Consider the following 27,732-nt stretch of genomic DNA (forward strand, 5'->3'; position numbering starts at 1 on the left):
TGCCGCTGTGCGTGGGGATTCCGGCTGCGACCCCCCCCTTCCCCTCAGCGGAGGATTACCCGGCCTGCCCCGCGGCAAGATGGCGGCCTGAAGGGAGCGGGCGGCGGTGAAAAGTTTGTTGTGGGGGCTGGAGGAGTTGGGGCGGGGGCGGGGGCGTGGGGCCGGGGGAGCTGGCTGCAGAAACTGAGAGAGGCTGGCCGGGCGGTAGCCGAGCTCAAGAGTTGGGGTGAGGGGGAGGAAAAGGGGGGGTTCACATGGGTGGGGGGGAGGGGCATTGGGGGAGGGGCGGGGGGCTCTTCTTTGATCCCCACCTTGCTGCTCCAGGCGAGGGTGGAACAGCAGGTGTTCTGCGGAATTATGTGGAAAGTGCTCTTTAGGAGCTTGGCGGGAGGGGACTCTTGCAACCTCTCTTCCTACCTGAGGCTGAACTTCCCCCTTTCCCTCCCCCAGGTGCTTGGAGGCTGGTGGGTTGATTAGGTCCTTTTACCTGGAGGGTCCGGGAAGGGGGCGGGGAACCTGGAGTGGATGGTTGGGAGCTAGAGGAAGTCGCCTCGAGCCTGCGGTGAAACATTCTTCTAGGCCTCGAGGAACCTTCTTGGAACTCCCATCTCTGACAGCAGCATCCGCCCCTCTCTCAGCTGGAAGTCCCCAGGGCTTGGGGACTGGACAGAGTGAGCGTGGCCACCTGGAAAGAAGAGGGGTGGTCCATTGCCACGTACTCCTCCCCAGAGCGGGTAAGGTGGGTCCTCGAATTGAGCATGGTGTGCTATTGAGGCGCCCTTCATTTGAGAGAGCTACAAGGGATGGTTGGGAACTTCTGGAAGAATATCTTTTTGTTAGTAGTTAGGTGAATATACCCTAGTTCGGGTCAGGAGTTGCTTGTCTGGTTTATTAAAGTTGAACAAAGGAGCTATTTCATATATAAAATGTAGTTAGAGAAATAATAACTAACATTTTTATGAGTTTCAAGATTTACAAACTTCATCCCATTCTGTCGCCTAGGATCAAATGGTATTAATTTCCATTTTACTTTTGAGGAAATGGAGCCCGTGGGGTTAAGAGATTTGTCTGTGGCCACTCAGCTAAATGTTGGAGGTGGGATTTCAAAACTTCAGAAAACGGTCCATTGCCCTGTCATTTTCACCATACTGCCTCCGTAAAAATCATCTCTTTATGTTGCTTTGCATGTTTGCTTTAGAAGCATTTCTCACAGTGTTATGTGTGGCAGTATACATATACAAGTCTCTCCTGAATTATCTTAACCTCTAAAGTTGATAACCTGACTTAAAGTGAAGATTGATGGGAATAAGACCTTGGAAAATTATACAAAATAATAGGAGATTGAGGTGGGGTGAAATAAGAAGAAAGACTCATCATTGTCCTCTCCCTATTCTTATTTCCTATAGCCAGCTCTCCACTATTCCAGGTGTTAGATCTGGCTTTCTTGATTAACTAGTCTCACATTCTTTTTGTCATTTTTATATACAGAGTTTATTTTTATAATAGGGAGTGGGATTTGGAATAAAGTAATCAAAATCAAGTTGAGGAGCAACAGACTTAGAAGGAAAGGAAAGATAAAGATGTCACCCCTTTGCTTGAATTTTCAACGAAATTCAGTATTTGATCCTAATCTCAAGGGTTGCATGATAGAAGTGTTTCTTATGGAGCTTGGGTTTTCTTCAGGATAAATCTGTGATTTTAAACAGTCACTTTTACTTAAGAGTCACTTAGGATAAGGTCAAACTCATGTAGCTGAGGTGGCAACATTTTGGTTTCTGAGGGTCTAGAAAAAGCTGAAGAGCTGGGAACATTTCTCTTGTTTTGTAATAAACGTCTTGGAAGTCAACTAAAATAACTGGGGGCATAGTGAACAAAGTACTGGGCCTAGAGTTAGGAAGATGTGGGTTCAAATCTGGGCAAGTTATTTAATCTGTTTTCTTGACAGTAAAGTGGGGAGAATAACTATATTTACCTTGTTGTTAAGGAGAATCTCATTAGGTAATATTTGTAAAAATTCTTAGCACATAAGTAAGCACTCTACAAATGTTTATTTTCTTCCTTTCCCTTGTATCTAGTGAGACACCTATGTTTTATATATAGCTCTTGGCATTAATTCCTTTTTTAGTCCGATTTTTAACCCATCCTAAAGGTTGGGATTGCAGACCAGTATTACAAAGTATCTCAAAAGAATTTGCAGGCTTGAATCTATCTCCAAGTTAAGGGATAAAGTTTATTTGTAAAGCAAATTGAAGTGGGCTAAATTCCAAAATGATTTTGCAGAGAACCAGGAACAAAAAGAAAAATTTATAGGAAAAAGACAAGATCAGATTGAGAGCTTCATGCCATTGATATGCTGACTTTATGGTTTAGAGAATTGAAGAGTGGTCTGGTATGTACCTCAGTATTGAAATTTATGATTTAGTGGTTAGTTATCCCTGACCAACAGATTGTTATCTGGCAGCCAGCATTGTCTGTTTAACTTCAGCACTCCCAAGGCGAAGTGACCTTAGGGTTACAGCCACACCTCCTCTGGAAGCTGCATCTCTTCAGGGGGACTTGGGTGGCCTAACAATAGGACTAACTGAAGGCAAAATTTAGGTCTAGCTTTAGGGGAATGTGGATCAACAAGTGTCTAGTAGCTTCACTTCAATGTCAGCATATTGAATGGATCTTACCAATGATTTTCTTTTAATTGAAGACATGAGGCTGTGGAACTGAGCCTTCATTTGGGACTTTTTCTGACTTGAATCACTGACCTGACTCTCTTCAGAGTCTGTTTCGTATAAAGAGCCACACAAGCCCTAATTATTTGGAGAAGCCATAATGCTAATGAAACAAGGGATTATCTTCCTATTCAACATTTAACCATTTTAGGGCAATAAGATAAACTTTTTTCAGAGCCCTTTGCTACTGTGTTTGGGAACCTTTGAGAAACAAATTTTATCATCATATACATTCATGTTTAGAAGTCTCTTTGGTGTCTATAAATCTTAGATTGACTCATTTTAGTGTTTTGTTGTTTAAAAAAAAAAGGTAGCAGTAAGTTGTGCTATTAAAGACATAAGGAATTTCACACTTCCCCTCAGTTCCCTAGATCTTACCTCCATATAAAAATAATTGAAAAAAAAATGAGATTCCAATGAAATGGGAGTTTTTGGATTGTATTGGTTGTTAGGAAATGAAGGTCTGGGTATTTGAACCTCAAGCAGATTTAGCCAAATGTCCAGTGTTGCTTTGTTCTTATACTCTGTTGTAAAATTTAGATGGGCCACATTCCTTCCCCTCTCCCACTTCTTCCTATCCTCCCTTCCCCCTTCCTTCCTTCCTCCTTTCCTTTCCTTTCATTTCCCTTCCCTCTTTTCCTTCTCCTTTTTCTTTCTTCGCTCTTCTTCCCCTCTCTCCCTCTTTTCTTCTTTTCTTCCTCTCTCTCCCTCTTCTCTCTCTTCCTTTGTCTCCCTTCCCCTTCCTCTTCCTCCCTCCCTCCCTTCTCTCTCTTCTCTCTCCTCCTATTTCCTTCCCCTTCTCCTTTCTTCTCTTTCTCCTCTCTCCTGATAGGAAAGAGATACCTTTGAAGCCATAGATCTAGGGGTGTGGCAGGTATTTGGTTGACTGGGTTTCCTTAGCCCTGTATTTTAGACTCACTCTTTCCCTCTTTCTGAGTCATGTTCCATCTTTAACATACCCTCTAGGCCAGTTTTTTTTTTTTTTTTCCTTTTTTACTTCCATAAATGATTGTGTTGTGAGCAAGGTTAGACTTGCATTCTGATTGTCCACAGAGCTCCAGATTTGGGGCCCAGTGCATACCTCCTTTTTTAGTATTCTAATGCTTTTTCCTTGATTTGATGTGGTAAATCTTTTATATAGAAGTGAAAGAGTTATGATCGTGCAATGAATTCCAAGTTATATGTAGTTAGACTTTTCTACTTTCCCTCCCCCACAAATATATAGCAATTTACACATCTCAGCATGCTATACTTTATCTCAGTTTGTGCTGCAAGAGCTTTGCATGCTGAAGCGTGTTGTTTCTGTGGACTATAACTTTATATTTCAGTAGAAGTCCTAAAACTTTTGCCACAAGGCATGTTTTAGCACGTGATTTAATTTCAGTATGGTTGTTGACAGAGTTCTCATTTTTTTTTTTTTTCATAAGTAAACTTGCTATATGTCCATTTCTTTTAGTCTCCCTCTTGCACTATCTTTTGTACTTTGGTGAATTATAGTAGAGATTCCATTTTGGAAAAAACCAAACCAAACTTGATGAGGTACATCTTCTAAGGGAAGCAGTGGGTCTCCTGACCTTAGAGTGCTGTTGTTCCAACAATAAGTTTGTCAATGATTCCATAATCTTCTTTTGACTTTAGGATAATCCTATAAACATTGCTGACTGTCAGATAGATAATCTGCTGGTCATTGATAACTAAGTTCCTGAGACAGTGGTGAATAGGCTATCCTTCAAACTTATCTGTAAACCATAAAATTAGTAAATAAGTAACATGAAGCTCTAGTCTCTTTTTCTTTCTTTGCTAAAATCTTTTTGGAACTTAGCCCACTTCAATTGATATTAAAATTTTTTAATTTTAATTTTTTTTCTATTTTTGCTGAGGCAGTTGGGATTAAGTGATTTGCCCAGAGTCACACAGTTAGGAAATGTTAAGTGTCTGAATTCAGATTTGAACTCAGGTCCTCCTGACTTCAGGGCTGGTGCTCTATCCACTGCACCAACTAGCCGAGGTTAGTGATAGTCAGAGTTGTTAAAATCCCCTTTTGGACGGAGAAGGTTCTTTATGAAAGAATTCATGAACCTGAAATATTAATTGTCAAAAATGAAAGTTTATTGTTGGATAGGAAGCCAGCTGTACTAAGAGACTGACTTCTTTAGTGGCCAAGTCCTATTAGGAAATGGCACTGAAAAGAGAATGCCTTCTCAGTGGGCAGGGTCCTAACAAGCTGCTTTGGACCTTCTGCAAGAAGTGAATTCAGATGGAAGTGGATTTCTTTGACAAAGAGACCTAACTGAGTTTCAATTGATAAATGACGGACAAAAGCAGCTACACCCAAAGAAAGAACACTGGGAAACGAATGTAAACTATCTGCATTTTTGTTTTTCTTCCCGGGTTATTTATACCTTCTGAATCCAATTCTCCCTATGCAACAAGAGAACTGTTCAGTTCTGCAAACTATATTGTATCTAGGATATACTGCAACATATCCAACATATAAAGGACTGCTTGCCATCTAGGGGAGGGGGTGGAGGGAGGGAGGGGAAAAAAAATCAGAACAGAAACGAGTGCAAGGGATAATGTTGTAAAAAAAAATTACCCTGGCATGGATTCTGTCAATATAAAGTAATTATTAAATAAAAATTAAAAAAAAAAAAAAAAAAGAAGTGAATTCAGAAACTGCCCTTTAAAAAGGAGTCTTAAGGCTCAGGTTTCAAGTTGAAAGGGAAGCCAAAGTTCCCAGTTCTAGCCCAGATCTCCAGTTGGAATTGGAATTCAAAGGGTCTGGCATCTCCAAAAGAGTGCTTTTTGACCAAGATTTCTAATTGAATAATGACATTTAACTTATCTGGTGGGATATGCCTTTCCAGAAAGGCCTGAGATCAAAAGGGAACACAGTTTCAGAGTGATAATTTTAAAGGGAACACAGTTTTACCCTTCACAATCACAATAAACTTTGCCCCTTGATTTACAGATGGGTTCAAACCTGCAATTCTTTTGAGATGCCTTGCCATACCGGATCTGTGACCCCAACCTTTTGTGGTCTCCTTTTGAATCTCAATAGATCCATGTTAAAGAAATCATTTTATTTTGTGAAATTGTCTCTAAATTTCTGGCTAGTTGCCAATATAATTTTTGGTTTAGGCGGAGTTTAGGTTTTTGTCCTCAGTAAATTAGTTGAAAAAATGTGAAGGGGTTGGGAAAAGAGTAGGAGAGATGATAGTCTATGAGGAAAAATCTTGGTGGAAGGAGACCATTTCTTCTTAATTTTCACCTATCTCAGTGCCTTTCCTTTTTTCTTAGGGTTTTTAGTTGAGACAAAAAAATAGCAACATTCAGATAAAGCCAAAAAAAACCTTATGTAGTAATCATAATCTCCAATTGTGTAAATATAGATAAATATATTTATACATAAAATACTGTAAATATAAATACAGATAAAAAAAGATAAGTAGTGAATTTACTTATGCTAAAAGACACTTCAGGTAGCAAAACAATAACAGTACTTAAAGGAAAAGTTAATTGAATGGGGAGAAAAATAAACTATAAATCTATCCTTGGTTTATTTATTTATTTACCATAGAAGGGAGGCCTTCTTATACTCCTTTTAGGCCTTCATAAAATTTAACTTAGATCATAAATAAATTTGAGACTTGAATGAAAATTTGGGAAAAAGAGAAAATTAGGAAAAATTAGTTCTCTGGTGGATGCTAAATGTGAATAGAAAGAAGTTTATATATTTTCAGCTGTTAATGGCACCTTTACAAAAATTAACTATTCTGGTATAAAGACATTACACAAAAAATTGAAAAACAAAGATACTAAACAAATCATTTATTAATTACAGTATGATGAAAATTATGTTTAATAAAGTATTAAAAAACTAATTGGAGATTAATGTAATTCTAAACTGATAGGCTAGAGAAACAGTTATAGAAATAATAGGAAATTTTATTAAAGAAAATGACAGTAATGAAACTATATACCAATACTTAAGGGATACAACTAAAGCAGTTGTAAGGGGAAAATTTATATCTTTAAATGCTTCTATCAACAGAAATCATTGAATTGAGATAACAATGAAAAAAGAACAACATAAAAAATCATCTAAACAAAGTAAAAATGATAAAAATTAAAGATTAGTAAAATTGGAAGGAAAAAGATAATTGGATTGCTAAATAAAATTAGAAGTTTTAAAAAAAAATTTAGTTTAAGCTATTTTAAAAAACAAAGAATTAGATAACATGATTAAAAAAAGAAAACCAAATTATATCAAATATTAAAATGATGAGGAATTAAGGAAATTAGCAGGAATTATTTACCCAGCTACATGCTAATGAAGTCAATAATTTGGAAGAATTTAAATGAAAATTTGCAAAAATATAAAACACCCAAATAGCAAAAGGTGTTCTTTTTCCTATGAAATTAGGGGAACATAGCAACTAAAATTTAAAATCATAAAAACGAATAAACAAATTTCATGGATTTTTTGTTTTATTATGACGTAACCAAAGTCTTGCTAAAATTGGCTTGCCTGGTACAATTCATAAGAATCCTGCCCTGGTTCCTTATTTTTACCTTAGATCCATTTCCTGCAAAATAAGATAAAAACAACCAATGCCTTTTATGTACTTATTAACCTGTTCCCCGACTAATATATAATGGAGTTGATATTTGTCATCTTCAATCCTTGTGTTCCCATCTTGCTTCTTTGATCGATGCTAATCATGGTAGAAAGCGGAGATGGGAAGGTGGGGATGTTCTCATGGTGGTTTGTGTGCATCATGGACTTAGAAGTTTTACTAGACTAGTAAACAATTGGATCATGAATTTCAGGAAAAAAACTAGAAGCTCTCTGCACAAGGAGAGGAAAGAACAGATATGCTTGGGATTGAAAAAGGTTGAAAAAACACTGAAAAGGAATGTCAAAAGGTAGTTAGTTAAATGAACTATTAAATAAACTGTCTTGCTTAGCTGCTCTTTCAATTGATGTGCCAGAAAAGGAATTTAAGTTGCTACACAGTGACATGAATGGATGGGTTTCCTCAGTGTAGGTGTTTGGTAGCCCCTGAGGCGCACCTCTTCCCAGTCTGTGATTTGGCTCTAGTATGTCTGTGTTGATGGCAGTTTGTTCCCAGAAATACTATATCTCTGTATTGTGTACCTTCATTGTTAACCCAGCACAGAATGGTTAAGGGTGGAATTAAGGGTGATATTATATAGAGAATAGAAATAGGAAACTGAGAAGAAATCAGTTGACATGACATCTGGTTTTGCTGCCTCTATGATGTGATGAGAACCAGGGTCGTCTTCCCTTTCCATTTGGAAGAATGAAGAGTGTGTGTCTTAGGAAAGTATTCTGATTCTTTATAGAAACAGTGCTATATAAACTATAAATTCCAAGGAGTAGCATTAATAATAGCAACATTAATTCTTTTTATAGAGGGTTGAATTATATGGTTAATGGCTAGATTGTTGTAATTCTCTAATGTAGGCTTTGACTTTTTTGTTTTCCAGTAGTACTTGCTTTACAGGGCCACTAGGGGAATGAGAGGAGGTGAAGTTTATAAATTTAATGTTGGTGGTCTCTTCTTTGTTATCATTTCCTACAAAGAAATGGTATTTGGATTATTTATCAAGCAGATTTTAGGGGTAAAGTGACCAAACTAACCAAATCAGGTTAAAAAATTACCTCCTTTGAGGGGCCTATTCTTGTCTTGTCTATTCTTGTTTTTTTCACTTATTTGTGTATATCCACCAAGGCTTTTTCTTCAACTCTCCTCCTTGGCAGTCTTATCTACTCCAGTGGGTTCAGTTTTCACGTATATGCCAATGACTCCTAAATCCTTATGTCCTAGCCCAGTGCCTTTCCCAGTTCCAACCTCATGTCTTTCATTGTCTTTTGGGCAGTTCTGGCTGCTGTTCTGCTAGAAGCTCAAACTTAACATATCCCAAACTGAACTCATTCTTCTTTAGAAAGCCTTTTTCTTAAAATTGACTCTCCTCAAGTACCTATTTCTGTGGATGATACTTACTGCCCACTGAATTTATTTTAAAATCTTCAAGTCTCATTTGACTCTTTCCCTCCTCTTCTTCTAGGTAGTTGCAAAGTCCTCGTGATTCTCCATGCTATTGCTTGCCTTGATTCTCTTATTAATATCCTAACTTAGGTTTTCATCATCTGAGACCCTAGATTTAAAGTTGGGATAGGTAAGTTTAGGGGCCATTTAGTCAGTCTCACCTTGTTTTATAGATGAGGAAACTAGAGGGGTGAAGTGACTTTTTTAAGGTCAAATGGGTATAAACCGTCAAATCTTGGGTTTGATATTGGTTATTTTAATTCTAAACATGTTCTTTTCCATTGTACCATAATTCCTCTTGGATGGACTATTGTAATAGCCTACTACCCTGTCTCCCTGCCTTGAGGCTTTTATCCACTCCATCCTTCACACAGCTACTAAAATAATTGTTGTAACACACAAATATGGTCACTCCATTCCTTTTTACAGACTTCCCCGTAGGATAAAATGCAAATTGCTTAGGTTGGAAAAGCTGTAGACTGTCTGGGAACACCCTATCTTGTCAACTTAACTTTACATTCCACACATGTTTAGTTCCCATTAAACTGATTATTCTCCAGTCTTACCCTATATTTTCTGCCCTATGTGAATTCACATAATTCTGTGGCTATAATGTACTCCTTTTTGCAGTCTCTACTGATCAAAATCCTTGTTTTTTCTAGACCTTAAACAGATGCTGCCTTTAAAAAAATTTTTTTTTATTATAGCTTTTTATTTACAAGATATATGCATGGGTAATTTTTCAGCATTGACAATTGCAAGACCTTTTCTTCCAACTTTTCCCCTCCTTCCCTCCACCCTTTCCCCCAGTTGGCAGGTTGACTAATGCATGTTAAATATGTTGACATATAAGTTAAATACAATATATGTATACATGCTCAAATAGTTATTTTGCTGTACAGAAGGAATTGGACTTTGAAATAGTGTATAATTAGCCTGTGAAGGAAATAAAAAATGCAGGTGGACAAAAATAGAGGGATTGGGAATTCTATGTAGAGGTTCATAGTCCTCTCTCAGAGTTCTTTTGCTGGGTGTAGCTGGTTCAATTCATTACTGCTTTATTGGAACTGATTTGGTTCATCTCATTGTTGAAGAGAGCCATGTCCATCAGAATTGATCATCATATAGTATTGTTGTTGAAGTATATAATGATCTCCTGGTCCTGCTCATTTCACTCAGCATCAGTTCATGTAAGTCTCTCTAGGCCTTTCTGAAATCCTTCTGCTGGTCATTTCTTACCGAACAATAATATTCCATAATACTCATATACCCCAATTTATTCAGCCATTCTCCAATTGATGGGCATCTACTCAGTTTCCAGTTTCTGACCACTACAAAAAGACCTGCCACAAACATTTTGGCACATACAGGTCCCTTTCCCTTCTTTAAAATGTCTTTGGGATATAAGCCCAGTAGTAAAACTGCTGGATCAAAGAGTATGCACAGTTTGATAGCTTTTTGGGCATAGTTCCAAATTGCTCTCCAGAATGGCTGGATGTATTCACAATTCCACAACAATGTATGTGTCCCAGTTTTCCCACATCCCCTCCAACATTTCGCATTATCTTTCCCTGTCATTCTAGCCAATCTGTCAGGTGTGTAGTGGTATCTCAGAATTGTCTTAATTTGCATTTCTCTGATTAATAATGACTTGGAGCAATGCTGCCTTTTTTTGGTGAAATCCTCCCTAATATCAAAGTTTCCCTAAAGCATTTTGTCTTAATATCTCCTTTGTCTCATTACTTTTTTTGAAAATAAGTTTTTTATTCTCTGTTTCTTATATCACCATAGTATTATATTTCCTGCACTTTTTAAAGAGCCATCCCACATGATAAATAGTAATTTTTGGAGAGAGGAAAAAAAAAGATAGCACAATCTATCAATAAAAGTATCTATGCAAGTACTATGTATAACACTTAATCACAGTACTTATATTGGTCTGTTCAAGTCAAAACTGTAATGTTCTCTTAAATATAATGTTCTTTGGGAGCAGGTTTCTTGGGGGGCTTCTGGAGGCAGCCTTAGTTACAATTCAGAGTAATAATCACCTCAAATTCAGCTAAGTCCAAATCCTTTATTGTCTCTTCTAAAATATTATCTCCTTCACTTGGGGCTTGGCTAGCTTTCTGGAGGCCTTCCGGAACTTGGTTTCAGTGTTCTCCACAGGATAGCCTGCCACCACTTCTCTGTCTTCTTTAGTTCTGCCCAACTGCCGTTTCTGGTTTGTGAATCTCCTGCATCCTGGTCGAGGCTCCTAGCTTATAGATGCTCTCTTAAAGGTGTGAATTTTTTGGAATTGTAGTAAATATTAAGTACAACTAGAGATCTGTAAGCACCCTGCTAAACAACCATTATCTCTATCAATTCCACTGACTTAGCACCTTGTAAAAATTCTAACAAAAACTGTGTTGTTTTCATCTTTGTATCCTTCTTGTGCAGTTTGCATGTTGTGTAGGTCCTTAATGTTTGTTGAATTTAAGCATATTGAAATTATTCCTCAGTTTGAGATATAGTCTTTGGACCTTCTGGTAATAGTTATTATTATTATCATTTTACTCTTTTGAGGCAATTGGGATTAAGTGTCTTGCTCAAGCTCACACAGCTAGCAAGTATTACATATTTGAGGCCAGATTTGAACTCAGGTCCTCCTGACTTCAGGGCTGATGCTCTATTCACTTCGACATCTAGCTGCCTCTGCCTTCTGGTAAGAATAGGTTGAGTCAGTAATCCTATTTTATGTGTGGCTCTTTCACTTTCTTTCCTCCTTGATTCAGTCAGAATAGTACCGCTTCTTGGCAGCTCTCTATGAGTGCATTTAGATTTTTTTCCAGGGAAGGAGAATAGTCTTCTATCTTAGCTCAAGTTATTAGGTCTTTATCATGCTTTTTGCATAAAATAAGGTAGGGAAGGTAGATTGGCATCTACTTCCCTTTTGCTTCTGTATCTGCTGAAAAAAAGACAGTTCTCTCCATCCCCCAGACTGGAGTTTGGAAGAGTTTTCCAGTGAGGATTTCTAGACAGCCTGTCATTCTCTATTCCATCTCAATTTAAGAAATCTGATCACTCATGTTTCCAATAGACCAGCAGTGATGCATGACATCCACCTCCTGAGAGCAAGGATGGATTCCAGAGACAGTTCCTGTCTCCTGCTTGTCAAGCCTCCCTCCACTTCTGGGCTATTATTCACAGATACCAAAGAACTGAAAGATTTGTGTTTTGAGAGGTGTAAAGCTCAGCAAATAGAAAAGGATTTATGAGAGTCTCATAGCTACAGCCACCAGTGCTATAGCATGAGGTTACTATAAGACAGGTCCCTCTTTCCCCCTCATTTTTTCCTGCCTTCCCACTCTCCATCATGCTAAAATGTAGGCAGATGTGGATCTGCTTTGGCCTTTTCATTTTATTGGCCATCAGCAGTTGGTACACTGAGTCTCAGGTGCTTTCTGCCTTAAGAATTCCAAAATCAGCACCTGATAAATTCTCTTCCATTGCAGGCCTGTTCAGGGCAGAGAGGGTGTATAATGAGGTTAAGGGGGAGTTTTGTTACTTCTGCTGCTTGACACGGCCTGCTTTTTACTGCCACCCACTTGAAAAGTTATAGCCACAATGCTTTCATATGAATAAGTGAAATTGTCTCCTATGCTGGGGGATGTGATATCCTTTTTATTGGATCTTTGTTACTGGGAAAAGATGGAAAAGACTTCATTGGATCTACAGGCTTTCTACTGAAAATAAGGCTTCTATGTCCTAGAGGCCCTTTCAGAGCTTATGGGGCCGGCAGGACACTAATCCATCCCCTCCTGGCATGTAGAATGTGGTCACACACTATCCCATTGTATTTCATTTTCTGATGTAATTCCTGTAGTTGTCTTCTCAGTTCTGAGGCTGGTTCCTTCATTCACTTTCTACTTGTTGCCCATGTGGGGAGAGATGAGACAGACTCAGCTGGCATAGGCTAAGTCGATAGGTAGTAGTGCCAGGCCATGGAGAGCTTTACTCCCAGATTCTATCAACATTTTAGATTGGTATTGCCAGACTTTTACAGCACAACCTGGCAGCAGTATTTGTGAAGCAGGGAATAGGGAGGGCAGTCTATCTCTCTGCCAGTAATACCTTCGTCCCTCTCCTTATCCACCCTTACTGTGAACAAGTACTGTGATACAAGAATTACTGTGGATCTTTTTGTTTGTTTGTTTTTCTTTTCTGGTTAAAGAAAAAGCTTTGTGCCCAAGCATAGTTGGCTGATGGAGGGTGAAGACCAGGTAATTGTCATGCTTCCCCGAGGGTTGTTTTCTCTGTTCAAACCTGCTGAAGGGGGTGGTCTGTCTGAATCTTTTCTTTTGGGAGCATCTGTGGCATATAGCCCCACAGGCAGGGGTTAGTTGTGGTATTCTGTAGTTTGGCATCCCTTCTCCTCTCTTTTTGCAGCTCCAGAGTTGGGCTGCTCGTAAACCAAGCTGTCTGTTTATATGGAGAGCCTGGAGGGTGTCTGCCATGAGTCTGCTGCTAACAACAAGAACTGGCTGGTTTGGGAGAAGACACTAACTCCGTGAGTCTGAACCTAGCCATATAATGTGCTTCTGATGGTTTGTTAGCCATTCCCCTTCCCTGAGTCTTTACTAGAGCCTAGTTGCTTCTTGCTGTCTGATGGACACTTGCATTTATTTCTCCATTAATCTCATTCACTATGTTCTGCTTATCTTGCCAATCTCTTGCTTGGCTTTGAGAGGGAGCCCCTTTCAAGGGTTTGATGTGGAGGTGTGTCATTAGAGAGCTGTATCCTTTCTAGATGGGCACTGACTCTCACCTCCAGTTTCCTCGCAATTCCATTGCCTTCAGTGCTTTGGGTTTGTCCTCGAGAGGTATTAGTTGGTGTCCCAGGCTACTCTGTAGTTTCCATTTTGACTGTTGGACCTGAAGATTCCCTAGAAGCTACAATGATTTCTGATTTCTGTACTAGGAAGTAGACAGGAGTAGAAAGGGGATTTTCCTCTAATCTAAATGTACTACTGCTATCCCAAGGCTCTTGTTATCCTGGATTTTATTCTGGAAAGAATGGTGGATTAATTAGTACTCCCATTACTTTTCCCCTCTGGATAGGAGCAATCCAGACTTTTTCATCAAGGGAAATGTTTGGAATCAGGGAAGAGAAGTTGGGGAAGAATTTAGGTTAGGCTTTGGGGAATTCCAAGAAAGAATAGTTGTTTCCTAAAACTCAAAATGTAGTATAGTGAAAAGAGGACTAGGTTTTTGAATAAGAAGACCTGGGTTTGAATCTTGTCACTGTTACTTACCATAACTTTGCAATTAGTCACTTAGGTTCTCTGATTTTCTTTTGTAAAATGAAGGAATGAGACTAGATCTTTTCCAATATCACTTCCAGCTCTAATTCCTGTGAAACTGGTATCCAGATTCAGGCCCCTATTTTAAATCCTGACTTTGCCCTCTTGCTCTCATTATTCTTTGAGGTGGGTGTTGAGTGAAGTTTGACCTTTCTCCATGTCTGGAGGTGGGGCTGGACTTTAGCCCAAGTTAAGCTAGTAGTAACTCCACAAGAAGACTTAGCCAGAAAGAGAAGAGATCTTCGATTTTTGCCATCTCTAGCTTGGCTTGTAGATCGGTGAGTGAAAACTCATGCCGGATGGGGCAGTTCATTCAAAGCTTTCCTTTTGCCAACTTAGATGAGGTAAGGAAGATGAAGATTTCCAAATATATTCTTAATGTTCCCCTGTGTTCTGATAAAACACTTTTTAAAAACAGCTTCTGTGACCTCCTGGTTGCTCTCTTTTCTGCAATTCCCTCCTATCCCATTCTGACAGAAGATCCTGTTACTAAATGTTCGGAAATAGGGGGTTTGGGGCCTTTTGGGCTTGGCTAAGCCCTTTTAGAAAGAGAAAGTGGCTTTTATTTAGAGTTCAGAAAGCAGAAAGTAGTCTTGTCTGTGAAAGAATTGCATTTATATACTTTGCTTTTTGTGGAAGAAGGCAGGGAAAGGTGTGTGGGTGACCATTTTGGTTCTGTTTCAGAAAGCCAGAGTGATTTGGAGCTAAAACCTTGGTCAAAAACATTTATTGGGGCAGCTAAATGGTGCAGTGGATAGAGCACTAGCCTTGGAATCAGGAGGACCTGAGTTTAAATCTGGCCTGAGACACTTAACACTTCCTAGCTGTGTGACCCTGAGCAAGTCACTTGACCCCATTTGCCTTGGAGAAAAACAATTTATCACCCTGTCTTCTTTGGGAAAGAGAAGCCCTGATTGGGATATGTTGGTACAGGGTATTTTTGGTTTAGTAAACTCAGTATTTACTATATTCAAAATGGGAGAGTAAGGTTGGCAAAGGGGGCTGAATGATAAACAAAGTACATTGCCAGGTGTGTTATAATTTGGTCTTGAATAATATAGGGGTTACCTTTGTTCCTTTTGGTGTTTGTTTAGAGTGAAAGATCAGATAAGCAGTACTTGTGTTTGCTCAGGTGGGTCCTAAGTAACTAACACTGGTTCTAAGCAGCTCAGGGTTACCCTGGATTCAGATATTTCCTATCTTTTTGGGACTTCTGAGGACTTGTCACTCCACTCTCCTCGAAGCCAGGCAGAGGATCAAGCCTGGGCAACAGCTTGATTTGGATGGTAATGGTCAGTGTTAGTTGGGGCAAGCCAAGCCAGCTTTTTCACTGATTTAGGAGACTGGCCTGGGAGCCGATTGACATCTAGCTGGTGCTCACTGTACTAAGCTGATGCTCCTCCCAGACCCCACCCTGACTCTGTTGGCTGCCTGCCTGCCACGCGCCCAGGATTGCTGCAGGCTTTGCTCATGCATCTCTTGAACAGCTGCACACTTGACCTGGGTAGGGTATATAGAAGAGGGAAGGGTAGTAGAAGAAGCACCGGAAGCCTGAATCTCAGGTCCACTCTGTTGGAGATAGATGGACAGCTGTACGGGGAATAATTATTGCCCTGTGTGCCTCAGCCTAAAGATTTGCACTTTGGTAGGGTTACATGAGGATAGATGTGAAAGGCATCTGACTGAGGAAGGAGCCCCTTCTGGGGTGAACCCTGTTTTGCTTCTTTGATATATAGCCCCTTAACATTGAGTGAGGGAGTAAGAGAGGATTGGTAGGGTAATGGGGACCAGCAGCTTTGACTGTCATGGAATTTGGCTAGAAGCAGAACCCTGATTTTTAGGGGAAGCCTAGAAATAGACTAGTAGAAATAGAATCTCCTTTCCCTTCCGGGGATGTCTTGTCTAACTTTCAAGTTACCGAAATGTCCAAGTACCTGACTCTGAAGATACTAGTCTTCCTTTCTATTTTTGTCATGAGGTAGCATTTGGACTCTATGTGCCTTAGCTCCCAATTTTTTTTTTTCCTGAATGGGAATTTGAATGAGGTCTACTCTTAAATTATGCCTGTTTCCCAAAGTTATGAAGATTTTTGTGATAGAATAGGAAATAGAGGGAGATTTGTATTTGTTTTGATTGCTTTTTCTTCTGTATAATGCTGCCTCTCTGATAGGGATTCAGCCTTTTTCAGGTTTGAAGAAGCTGAACCAGGGTCAAATGGATTTCCAGAACTGGTATAGTTGTTAGAGTCTGGAGATGATTTTGAATTTAAAGGGCCAAGAGAGACAGCAACATTTAAGAGCCCTGTTTTCCATTTCAAGAAAAGTATGAAGAGAAAGAGAGGAGAGAGGGAGAGGGGATGAAGGACAGGAACAGGAGGGTGTATGTTTGGAAGTCGATTGGAGAAACCAGGTATTAAGGATTGGGGCTGTTACATTCCCTAACAACAATATGAATTTTGCTGTTTTGTTTAGTAGACAGACAGAATCTGATCCCTGACAAAGAAAATTGTCATAGTACAGTGCAAAGTTGAATCATGCCTAAAGATTTGCCCTGTGTCTTCAAAATAGGTTGCTTTTCTTTTCTTTCTCCTGGGCATTGGAAAAGTCCATAAAGAGTCTGCCTTAATTGTGGAAGTGTGTAGTTGGACTTGGAAATAGCTGTTCAGTTTTTTCCCTCTTAAATCAGGAGTAAAGGAATGCCAGGGAAGAACCAGAGTTAATGGCATTGCCCCTTACCCCCAATTCCTCAGTAGACTCAGTGAAACAGGTGTGTCCCATTTCCTAGCATGGGGAATAATGGTGGCCCAGGGACTGTAGCAGATTTCGCTTGTCTGCTCACCTTCTTGCCCAGCTATTCTGTAGTTTAGCAGTGCATGTCTGGTCCTATTTCTGATGAAAGTAGACTTTGTTCTTTGGAGGCTGATAATCGTGCCCCATGGGGGTGTAATCAGGGAGAAGGTATTTAATACAGGGCAGGCGGGAACAGGCGGCCTGTCCCAGCTGGCAGATTGCAACATGACAATTAGTTAGGGTCTCATCTCTCTCCCCTCCTCCCTTTACGTCCTTCGAAATGGTGAAGAATGAATGTTATGCAGGAGTACAGAAAGGGGTGGGCAGGGCAGGGAGGAGCTTTGCATACTCTTTTTTTCCCCCAGGAATTGGAAGAAGAAAGCACTACTGTGATAGACTTCACTTGGTACATAGACCCAGCTGTGTGATTGTCGGCTTTTTAGTAGAAGTCCAAGATGGCTTTGGGCAAACCTAAGCAGCTAGAGTTCTTGGGGATTTTTCCCATCTTTCTTTTTCAACTGTTTTTTTTATAATTCTACATGCCATAAAACCTAGATCTTTTCTTTCTCACAAGTTGGTAGGTGAGGTGATTCAGGAGCTCCTCTAGTTTACTTAAGACATCTCCTTCCTGGTCCTGAGAGGTCCTTTTTGGGATCATTCCAGTTTCTGGGGAAGCAGCAGTGTCTCAGCCACAGTCACCTCCAACTCTTCTTGGACTTTTGTGAAATTCATCATTTTCTCTCCTCCACCCCCCTCTCCCCTCAACACACACCTCCCCCACCCCCAACTGCTTTTCCTCAAATTCTTTCCAATGACATGAAATCTATCCTAGGCTGAGCCTCTTCAAGCTGGAATCTAATCCTAGGAAGACTTTTCTTATTAAAGACCTAGAGGAGGGGTTGGGGGTCTAAAGTAATGTTCTCCATCTTCTCTCCTGACCTCCTTTCGCTGCTGTATTTTAGCCCCTCCCTTTATTGCCTTCTGTCTCACACTGCATTATCAGTACTAATTCTCCACAAAAATTCTCTTTTCCCAAGCTCCATGAATGTATAGAAGGTTAATGCCTTATCCCCTTTCTCCCAGCAGAACCTGATTTAGGATTCATTGTGAGGTCCAGAGTTGGGATATGGAGCTAGATGACCCTGAAGGGCCAACATGTACATGAATAGATCAAAATTGAGGATGAAGAGGGGTGCTTTTAGTCCTGGGAATCAGCAGTTTCATTCCTAAGTATAAATCATGTTCTCTCTCCAGACAGATTCCCTTTTAATAATCTGCCTGATAATTGTCTTCCCTCCTTTTATTCTATGGCAATAGGTTACCTCTCCCCACGTGATACCTGTATGCCTTGTATACCAAGTCTCCTTTCTGCCATTTAGAAGTATTTTGAAAAGAACAAATGGCTTCCATGCTGATTTCTCAGTATGAATTTTCAACTGACCATCATGTTTATTCTTGATCACTTGAGCTGGTCTTAGGGTGGGAAGGGGGAAATGTTTGGTCAAGGCCCTTTGCCTTTTTAGCAGCTGAAAAAAGCTGAGCCAGAGGATGTGGATGTAACCAGAGCCAGGGACTATAGGGCTTGGAATGGGGCAGATCTGCTTACAGGTAGGGTTACCAGACACCTGAGAGAGAGAGAGTCTGAGACAGCACGAGCTCTTCCTCCCTCCCTCTGTTCATACCAGTAGCCTGGTGCCATGAAAGAGAGAAAAGTCTGTATTGTAGGGAGGAGAGAATCATAGACCCTGGGGGTGAAGGGTACATGAAGGGACCTGCAGGGAGGAAGTCATTCTTGGAAGCAGGGGGTGGAGTGATTAGGAAAGAGAGGCGGGCATTTGGCTTCTCTTTCAGAGAGGGAGACTGGCAGGCATGTTCCCCATCCTCCCCACAGGGTTAAGGTGCTGCGCCTTCTTTCTCTTTTCTCCTGTCCTGGGCCACTAGCAGATTCCCTGCTGATTGCCCGTGGGCAGTGATAGTATTGGGGCTGTTGCCCTGTGCTCCTCCCCTTGCTGCTTCCTGACCCTCTGCCTTGCTGGGGAGTTACTCCTTTAAATCTGCAGCCTGATGGTCTCTCTAGACCCCTTTCCCCAGGCCTCCTCTTGAGGGCTATCTCTGGGGGAGCCAGGCGGGGGTAGCGCTTGTGGCTTGTTTTCTCTCCCTTGTTTGCTCGGCTCTTGAGGAATGTGTTCTGTCCCTGTGGGCCTGCCCAGCATTCCTGCAGAGCGAGTCAGTCAGCACGCTGCCTGTGCCCTGTGGGGGCATGCTTCTGGCCCAGCCCCGGAGCTCCCAGGTTGTGGCTCGTGCCCCTAGGCCCAGACCCGGGTCCCCTGCCCCGCCCTACCCGGGCCTCTCCTGCATCCCCCCTCCACCCCTCCTGCACGCTTCTTGCCCTAGGCCCCGCAGGAATGCTTTGAGAGCAAGTTCGGTGCCGAGTCACAGCCAGAGCATGTCCTGACAGCAGGAACACGTGCTCCTTCCTGCTCGCTCCCCCTCTCCCCCTAGCCCCAGCCCCATGGTGGGAGGGGAGCTTGTTTTTTATACCAAAGAGGCCAGTTGAGGTTAGTGCCTCCCCCAACTCCAGGAAGGTTTTGACTGCCCCCATGCTGTAGCTGTGTTCACTGCAAGTGATAGAACCCTTGTGCCTACAGAATAGGGTTTGGGAGTTGAGGAAGATGGGAAAGGAAAGGTCTCTCCTGGACCTTTCATTGTTCTTTCTCAAGGGCCTTAAACTTCCCTTTGGAACGGGTAAGTGTTTGTGCCCCCAGAAACAAGTGGGATAGCCTTTGGGCACCGTCGGTGTTGTCGGCTTGTGTCCTCTCCATCCTTGGGGTGCTCTTTATATCTCTCTCTTTTTTCCCTGCGAGATTTTTTGGTTGTTTCAAAGCCCTGAGAAAGAAGTGGCAGATAGGGAGAGGGGAAGCCATGTGACAAATTGAGATTCCTTTGTTGTGTCTCTGAGATTCCTGTCTGGACGGTTCCTTTAGAATTCCAGAGAGGAGGATTGGGAACTAGAGTTCTTCTGATTCAGCAAGACCTGCTTCTCTTCATACATACCCTTTTCCATTCCCTCCTGGTAGCAGTCTTTTCTCTAGTTCTCCTTAGTACATCTTCTTGGCCCTGGGGACTGAGGTTAGGCAGTGACGGTCCTGACAGACAGGTGGCTGACACCCGGTTTCTCCTTTCTGCCTCTTCTTGGATTTCAGGAACTGTCGGCCAAAGGCGCTGGAGGGGCCTCAGGATGAGGAGAGCCAAGGGCTGACTCCAGGACGGCAGAACGGAGGGAACTGCTGACAAACAGACGGTATGTCTCTGTGGAAGTCTGAAACGGTGGGTCTTTTTGAGGGCAGATTTGGCCCAAGCTAAACATTGGGAAACTTTAGATAGGAGGTGTTGGGGACCATGAGAGCTGTGGTAAACAGATGGTGTGAATTTGCTGTATCTAAAACTTTGGGGATCCTGGAGCTCTTTTGGCCTCATAATTCACCCAAACCTTCAAGGGAAGAGGTGGTTGTGACAGAAGCTCTCCAGTGTATTAGCCAAGACTTGTTCTCTGTTTGGGATGGGGACGAAGTCGTAGAGGAGCCTACATTCAGGGGCTTCTCAAACTCCTCTGTTCTTGCCAGAATGCCTGAGTGAATCTCCTTGGTGAAACCCCAGTCTGAACCCATAGGTGAGTTGTATTTTTTATGGAAAATATTTTTCTTACTCACAAGGAGCTTAAAAAAGGAAGGAAGAAAAAAGAATGGGCATCCACAAATTCCTAATCACATATCCTACCCCAGCTGGTTTGATGATCCAAACCCCCAGTTATGGCTTGGGGCTTTGGGGGAGGGGGGTGCTTCTTCCTTAGCAACTGCATACCAGGACATTGTAACAGTCCCTGTAATCAGCATCCATGTTCTACTAACTTCTATTAGCTTGGTGTTTGCTGAGATAATAATAACTAATAGCTAGCATTACCTAGTACTTTAGAGTTGGTAAAACCTTTTACATGTGTTGTCTCAGTAGATCATCACAAACCCACTGTTGGATAGGGGCTCTTATCCCCATTTACAGATGAAAAAATTGAGGCTGAAAGAGATTAGGTATCTTGCCCAAGATTATATAGCAGCTAAGTGCCTAAGTCTTGATCTAGACTCAGATTTTCTTGACCTTAGCAACTTTATCCACTGGGTCTCCGTGGCTGTCAGGTTACATCTCATCTTTCCCCCACCCTCCTTATTTCTGGGAGCTAGACAGTCAGCTTCTCTGCCAGAAACCCCTCCTAAAGGACCATCTCAGTAACAAGGTATGGGGGGGGTTGGGGGCGGTCTTGAGTCTCCATCCCCACTTTTTCCATGAAAAGCTTACAACCCCATTTGTCTTTTTCAGGCAGTAGTAGAGCATTTCTCTGTCTTCCTTTTTCTCCTCCGCCTTAGCTCCCTCCAGAAGGTTAAGGAATTTTACCTCTCCCAGGATGACCAGCACAGCCCCCTCTAAGAAGCCATACCGCAAGGCACCTCCCCAGCACCGGGAGCTGCGGCCTGAGCTGCCTGCTCCATGGGCTCAGCAGGAGGTCAGCATGATTGAATGCCAGGTAACCTAGTGCCAGTGGGCATTGTCAGGCGTAAAATCCGGGCAGTCAGCCAGCACTGCCACTGCCTTGACTTCTCTTGGCCTGAGAAAGAAGAAGTAGGAATCAGGAGACTGGAGCAGCATGGAGGGGGTGATGATGATGTGTCTGGGTGTGCTCGGCACCTGTCCAGGTTACTTCTGGTATTCAAGCAGCCTGGGAGTGAGGCCCACCTGAGGGAATTCTGAAGGAAGATGTTCTCAGGGGAGGCAAAACGGCCTCAAAGCACACAGAGTTCTGGGTTCCTGGAGTGAAAAGATACTGTTTTTGGCTTGACCAAAAGCGGTATCAAAGAAGTTATCTTAGAAGACCATGGCTTGAAGGTGGTATTGCCACTTTAAGAGAGAATCAGAGCTTAACCTCAGTGGTGTATGTATTCTTCCTAAAGAAATGCTCAGTATATCCCCTTTTAGAAATGATTATGTACTTTGAACAGGATGGTGATGTTAAACTTCATTCCAAAGAGTCATCATAGCCATGAGAATAAATGTTGTAGGAGAATTTAATTCTATCCATATCACAAATTAAAAATAAAATGATCCTACTAAAAGGAATACTTTCAAGATGGTGCATATTGAAGTGGGTTTCTATCAAGGATTGGGTGTTTAGAGATAGAATGGACAGTTAAGTTCTAAATATTTGTTTTTCCCCACAATATTTTTGCCTCAGAGTTCAGTAACATCCCTGCCCTGCTGCTGCTGTGCTGAACAATTTCAGAGGCTTCCTCTTCCCCAAGGACTTAACTTCCCTTCACTCTTCATTGACTAAAGGAAATTCCCTCCATCTTGAACTGACCCCTTTCCTCCTTTTCCCTGTTCACTCTCACCTCTGCTTAGGACCCAAATTTAGAGCCACATTGGTTTGGGGGTAAAAGGCAGGGCAGTGCCTTCTCTTTAGTCTTATGTTAAAATTTTTTTGGGGGGATCAGGGTACTCTCTCAGTATCCGACCTTTGCTCCAGTCACCAACAATATTTGCTTCTTCCCTTTCATCAGGGTGACAGCTGGCTTAGAGCACACTTGCACTGTTTGTATGGAGGTCTAGGGAGTGGGAAACATCATTACGGAGGGTTGGGTGAAGGAAATCTGAGGTCAGTCTGTCAGGCAGGGTCTCTGGGTGATTGGCATTTGGGGTTAGAGGAAAAGCCAGGATGGGGAAGTTTGTACTGCCATCTCCTTATGGTTAGAGCAGGGGGGTGACGCGGGCCTTCCTGGCTGGCTATGTTAAAAGTTAGGATAGGGGGTAGGATGAGCCAGGAGCAGGTTCAGAGCTGAGCCTTTGGCCTCTTTTCTTTTGTGCACAGGAGTCCCTGACAGATTCGGAGAGGATGAAGTAAGTGCTGCCTTCAAGCCCCTCCTCATGATTCTTTGTCTGCCCCCTTAATTTTTTCATTTTTGTGTCTCTAGTATTTTGAACATCAGAGGCATCTGATTATTTTAATTGATTTATTCCCCACCAGCCCCCATTGCCCCAGCTTTTGTTTTGGAGAGAGATGGAAGCTTCATCTCTATTTTTGTCTCCTCTGACCGTGGGAAGGACAGTGCTGGGCAGAGGGAGGTGGCCCAGGCCTCTCGGGCCAGGCGCTGAAAGCCTCTGGGTACCTACACCGAATGGTTAAGGGAATAATAGAGAAGACCACACCTGGAGGCCTGATTAGTCTGGACGGGAGCCAGAGACCCCTCCACCTTCTCATCTCTTTTTCTTCTCATTTCGGCTTTGCCCTTACCCCTTTCTTAGCCAAGTTTTTAGGCCTCTGCTCATACATCGCCTTGTCCCTGGCAGAGGGGAGCAGCGGTTTGGTTGAGGATTCCTTCTGCAGCAGAGAGTCAAGTTAGGCTTTAGGCCTTAGACTCTTGCTCCTCTTCTCTGCTGCCTCTTCTGATCCTGGGCATTCACCTCTCCCCGTCCAGGCTCCTGCAGCAGGAGAACGAGGAGCTGCGGCGGCGTCTGGCCTCTGCTACCAGTCGCACAGAAGCCCTGGAGCGGGAGCTGGAAATTGGGCAGGACTACCTGGAACTGGAGCTGGGTCAGAGCCGGGAAGAACTGGACAAGTTCAAGGACAAGTTCCGACGGTGAGAGTGGAGCTAGGGGGTGCACTGGGCAAGAAATGGGAGGGGGAGGATGGGGCTGTGACCCTGCTTGCTGGGAACTAGCCGTCTCTTTTTGTGTCTATAGGTTACAGAACAGCTACACTGCATCACAGAGGAATAACCAGGAGCTGGAAGACAAGTTACACACACTGGTAACTGGCCACAGAGTACCTCCAGGGCACCGAGTCCACCAGAGGGCAGAGTGCCCTAGGGCCTCCAGGGAGATCTCTGTACTCTCAGGGACTTGGGAGCAGTGTGGGGGAGGGCAGGAGCCAGGGGTGCGGAGGAGGAAGGGGGGGAATCACAGTGTGTTGTCTGAGTCAAGACTGTCCTAATGCTCACGGCTATTTCTCTTTTCTCCTCGTCTTCCCTTCCCCCATGCCGCCACTGCTGCTGCTGCGCTCTCCTCTCAGGCCTCTCTTAGCCACAGCTGGATTTTTGCAGTTGCGTCTGAGTTTGTTTTTTCTCTCTTGTATCTTGGCCTTGCCCTGGGACCCTGAATAATTAACCCCACCCTTTGCTCCATCACTAGTGCCCTATTCTGTTCCTCCTCCTTATCCCTGTTCTAGGCCCTGTCCTCTTCCTAGAACGGTGGTCATGGGTGCCCCCTTCTTCCAGGAGCTATGGAGGGCCAGGGAAACTTGTAGGTGGCTCTTGGGGTACCAATTTATGCGGGTGTTGGACAGTGTCCTCCCTGCTTACATTCAACAGAGATGACTTAAGTGGCTTCTCCCTCAGAGGGGCTGGAACATTGAGGGGTACCTTGAATATGTGTCCCTTTTATTTCCATCTCCTGGAATTGCTATAAATCTTATCAGTGCTACAGAAATACCAGGATACCTCTCAGGGCCACCTTTGCCATTTGTCCCTCCCCATCCACCATTTCCTTCCTCCCCACTCCTGGGCACAATACATCCTATTGGTTCAGTAGAGCCTGTGTTTGGAAGGTTCCTGACTCTGAACAGGTGATGTCAACTGCTCTTAATTCCCTTTATTCCTTCCCATTCAATCTCACACCCTGAACTTATGCCCATGAGGAGTCCTTTGAGTTGCATAGAGACATAGCAACTCATAAACACTTCTATCTACTCTTTATGTGGAAGGTGATAGATAGTCCATGCCCCTTCCTATCCCTATCCCTACCATTTAGCCAACCTAGAGAAAAAGAGAGGCCCCTGGTTCCCTTTGTCTTTACATCCGTCCATCTGTCTGTGTTGTCTACCTTAGCTGTCCCAGCTCCTGTGGCTATCCCATATTTGTTGGGGGGGAGGGGGAATGATTTGAGGTAGCAGTAGGTACTAGGCTAAGGATATTTCATCTCTTACTTTAGATTAAGAAAGCTGAGATGGACCGGAAAACCCTGGACTGGGAAATTGTGGAGCTGACCAACAAGCTCTTGGATGCTAAGACTACCATTAACAAGTTAGAGGAACTCAATGTAGGTTCCCTTTGGATACATGTGCTTTTTTCCCCATGGCTAGTGGGTTGGGGCGGGGGGGAGGAGGGCATGGGTTCTGGCTGTCACAATCCAGTGCCTTTGGGAAAGGGACTCCCTTCCTCCTCGTAATCAGGATGGGCACTGATCCTAGTATCATTCCTCCAGGAACGCTACCGGCAGGACTGTAACCTGGCTGTACAGCTGCTGAAGTGCAATAAGTCCCATTTCAGAAACCATAAGTTTGCTGATGTAAGTATCACCCACACTTACCTCCCCCAGCCTCTTCTCTGATTCTTACTTGTACTTCTGTTTGCCTCTTCTTTCCCACCTCCCTTTTTTGCCTCTCTCCTCTTTATATTCTGTCACTGATGTTCTCTGCTCTCACTGTCCTTCCCTAGGGGATGAGAATGGGAGTAAGGGATCTGTTAACATTTCATGAGCAGAGGCAAAGGGGGTATAGAAGGGGGAGGATCAAACTTCTCATTCCTGAGCAAGGAGGAGGGAGGGGGATGTGGAGAGAGCTATTAGGGACAAAGGCATGGGGTGGCTGACATAAGGTAAGAAGGGTTCCTCCAACTAGGGACCAACTCCTGAAGACTGCCCCCCAAGCTAAAAGTATGAGGATGTAAGTAAGCAAGCAGGGTGAGATGCTGAAGGGGGTCACTGCTGACTCCTTAAGCTTGTTTCTGGATCTAGGAGGACACACCCCCATCCAGGGACAGAGACATCACCCAAGGTTAGGAGGAGTGGGTTTATGTTATAATAGCCTTAAGTTGTTCCACTCCTGTTTGTATTTTTCCTATGTAGCTGCCCTATGAACTTCAGGACATGGTGAGCAAGCATTTGCACAGCACACAAGATGCCCCTGGCCCTAGCCCTGCTCCTAGCCTGGCCCCAGGAGCTGTGGTGCCCACCTCCGTCATTGCTCGAGTACTGGAAAAGCCAGAGTCGCTCCTGCTCAACTCTGCCCAGTCTGGCAGTGCCGGACACCCTGTAGCTGAGGATGTCTTTGTGCATGTGGATATGAGTGAAGGGGTCCCCGGCAATCCCGCCAGCCCCACAGCTCCGAGGAGTCCCACCTCCCAAGCCAATGGGGAATGCTGCCCAGCAGACAGCGCTCGGGGCTCATCAGAGGAAGAGCTGCCCTGTGAGAAGCTGAGCCCTTACCCCACTCCCCCACCCCCCCACCCATTGTACCCGGGTCGAAAAGTGATTGAGTTCTCTGAGGACAAGGTGCGGATTCCCAGGAACAGCCCTCTGCCCAACTGTACCTATGCCACTCGACAGGCCATCTCTCTGAGTCTTGTGGAGGAGGGGTCCGATCGGGCCCGACTCAGCCCTGGCAGCCCTGCCTCTGCCCAAGCCTCCCCTCGACCACTTGCCAGTCCGCCCTCTGCACTCAGTGCTGTGGCCAGTTCCGCCAGCTCTGAGGAAGATCTGCTGTTGGCCAGCTGGCAGCGAGCGTTTGTGGATCGGGCACCTCCACCTGCCCCTCTGACCCAGCGTACAGGCTTTGGGCGTGATGCGCTTCCAGATTTGCGCAGTTTTGCTGGCAGCACCTCTGATAATGAGGACACTGGCCCTGTGCCCTCCTCTCCGGTTGGTGAGGGGTGTCGACTGTTGTCGTTTCCTAGCCCACCCCTGTCCAGGGATGAGGATGAATTAAATCTGCCCATGAGCCCTGAAGAGGAGCGCCAGAAGCTGCTTCCTGAAGAGGGAGGGGAAGAGTCGGGTACCCCTCCTGGAGAAGGCAAGGTTCGATTGACCTCACACCGTCCCCAGAGAAGCCCCAAGCGAATGGGTGTGCACCATTTACACCGAAAGGACAGCCTAACCCAGGCCCAGGAACAGGGCAACTTGCTTAACTAGGGCCTTAATCACCCTTTCTGCTAACAAACACTTTCCCTGTTCCCCTGCCCCCCAACACACTACCAGGTTGTTACTGCATGGGGGGATTCTGAGGCATCTCACTCACTCTAAACTCAGGTTCCCCATCCCTTTGCTCCTTGGACCAGCCAGTTCAAGCCATTGAAAAGCAGGGATCTTAACCTTCCTTGGTTGAAGCATTGAATCAGTCCCTTCACCCAACTTGAGCTTGGCCATTTCAAAAACTGGGACCCCAGACACGTCTGTCCACATATGGCCTTTAGGCCCTTACTGATTGTGCTGAGCAGAGACCATTATCTTTTCCCACACCTTGACCATCCCATGTTTTTGGTCTGCACTGGGTGTTTGAGTAGGGGTGGGGGAGGGGAGGGGAAGGTCCTGTCAGTATTTAACCCAAGTCTACTTCTCATGGGAGTTTTTGGGGGAAGGGGTTGTTTTCGAACCCCAAGTTTCTTCTGTTGCCTGAAATCCTTGAAGCCATGATGGCAAGGTTGCTATATAGCTGCTGCAGGTCCTTCCAGTGTAGTTGGTCCTATGGGGTTGTGAGAGTGAAAGGAGGATGGCTTAGGGCTTTCTGTCTCCTCCTTGGGGACAGTGGGGTAGAGAGAAATCTGCCTGGGCTGGCCCTAGACCTAGGGAAGACTATAGATGCCCCTCCCCTCCTTTGGCTCTAGACTGTTACTCTCAGCTTTGGGAAGTTTTCACATTGATGAGTCTATTTTAAAATCAGAAATAAACTATTTTATCGGTAGTTTTGTGTCATCTGTTCTACTTA

At 43.6% G+C, this 27,732-nt stretch overlaps 1 protein-coding gene across 11 annotated transcripts; it reads left to right on the plus strand.

The window, feature by feature from the left end:
• The first annotated feature begins 38 nt into the window (after window positions 1-38).
• TJAP1 (tight junction associated protein 1) lies at window positions 39-27,708 on the plus strand. 11 transcript variants are annotated; one of them, XM_051997031.1, is made up of 14 exons: window positions 39-113; window positions 580-734; window positions 13,229-13,349; window positions 20,135-20,232; window positions 20,555-20,601; window positions 21,167-21,219; window positions 21,350-21,507; window positions 22,846-22,874; window positions 23,453-23,614; window positions 23,718-23,784; window positions 24,046-24,075; window positions 24,963-25,070; window positions 25,236-25,319; window positions 25,878-27,708. In XM_051997031.1, the coding sequence occupies exons 7-14, from the start codon at window positions 21,388-21,390 to the stop codon at window positions 26,937-26,939; spliced, it is 1,662 nt and encodes a 553-aa protein (XP_051852991.1). In that variant the 5' UTR covers window positions 39-113; window positions 580-734; window positions 13,229-13,349; window positions 20,135-20,232; window positions 20,555-20,601; window positions 21,167-21,219; window positions 21,350-21,387; the 3' UTR covers window positions 26,940-27,708. The 11 variants fall into 11 exon arrangements, with proteins under 11 accessions (XP_051852991.1, XP_051852986.1, XP_051852984.1 ...); XM_051997026.1 differs by lacking the exon at window positions 21,167-21,219 and having other exon boundaries at window positions 40-113; window positions 580-739; XM_051997024.1 differs by lacking the exon at window positions 21,167-21,219 and having other exon boundaries at window positions 40-113.
• The last annotated feature ends 24 nt before the right edge of the window (window positions 27,709-27,732 follow it).

This window comes from Antechinus flavipes, chromosome 4, assembly GCF_016432865.1.
Source record: "Antechinus flavipes isolate AdamAnt ecotype Samford, QLD, Australia chromosome 4, AdamAnt_v2, whole genome shotgun sequence".
Classification (NCBI taxonomy): domain Eukaryota; kingdom Metazoa; phylum Chordata; class Mammalia; order Dasyuromorphia; family Dasyuridae; genus Antechinus; species Antechinus flavipes.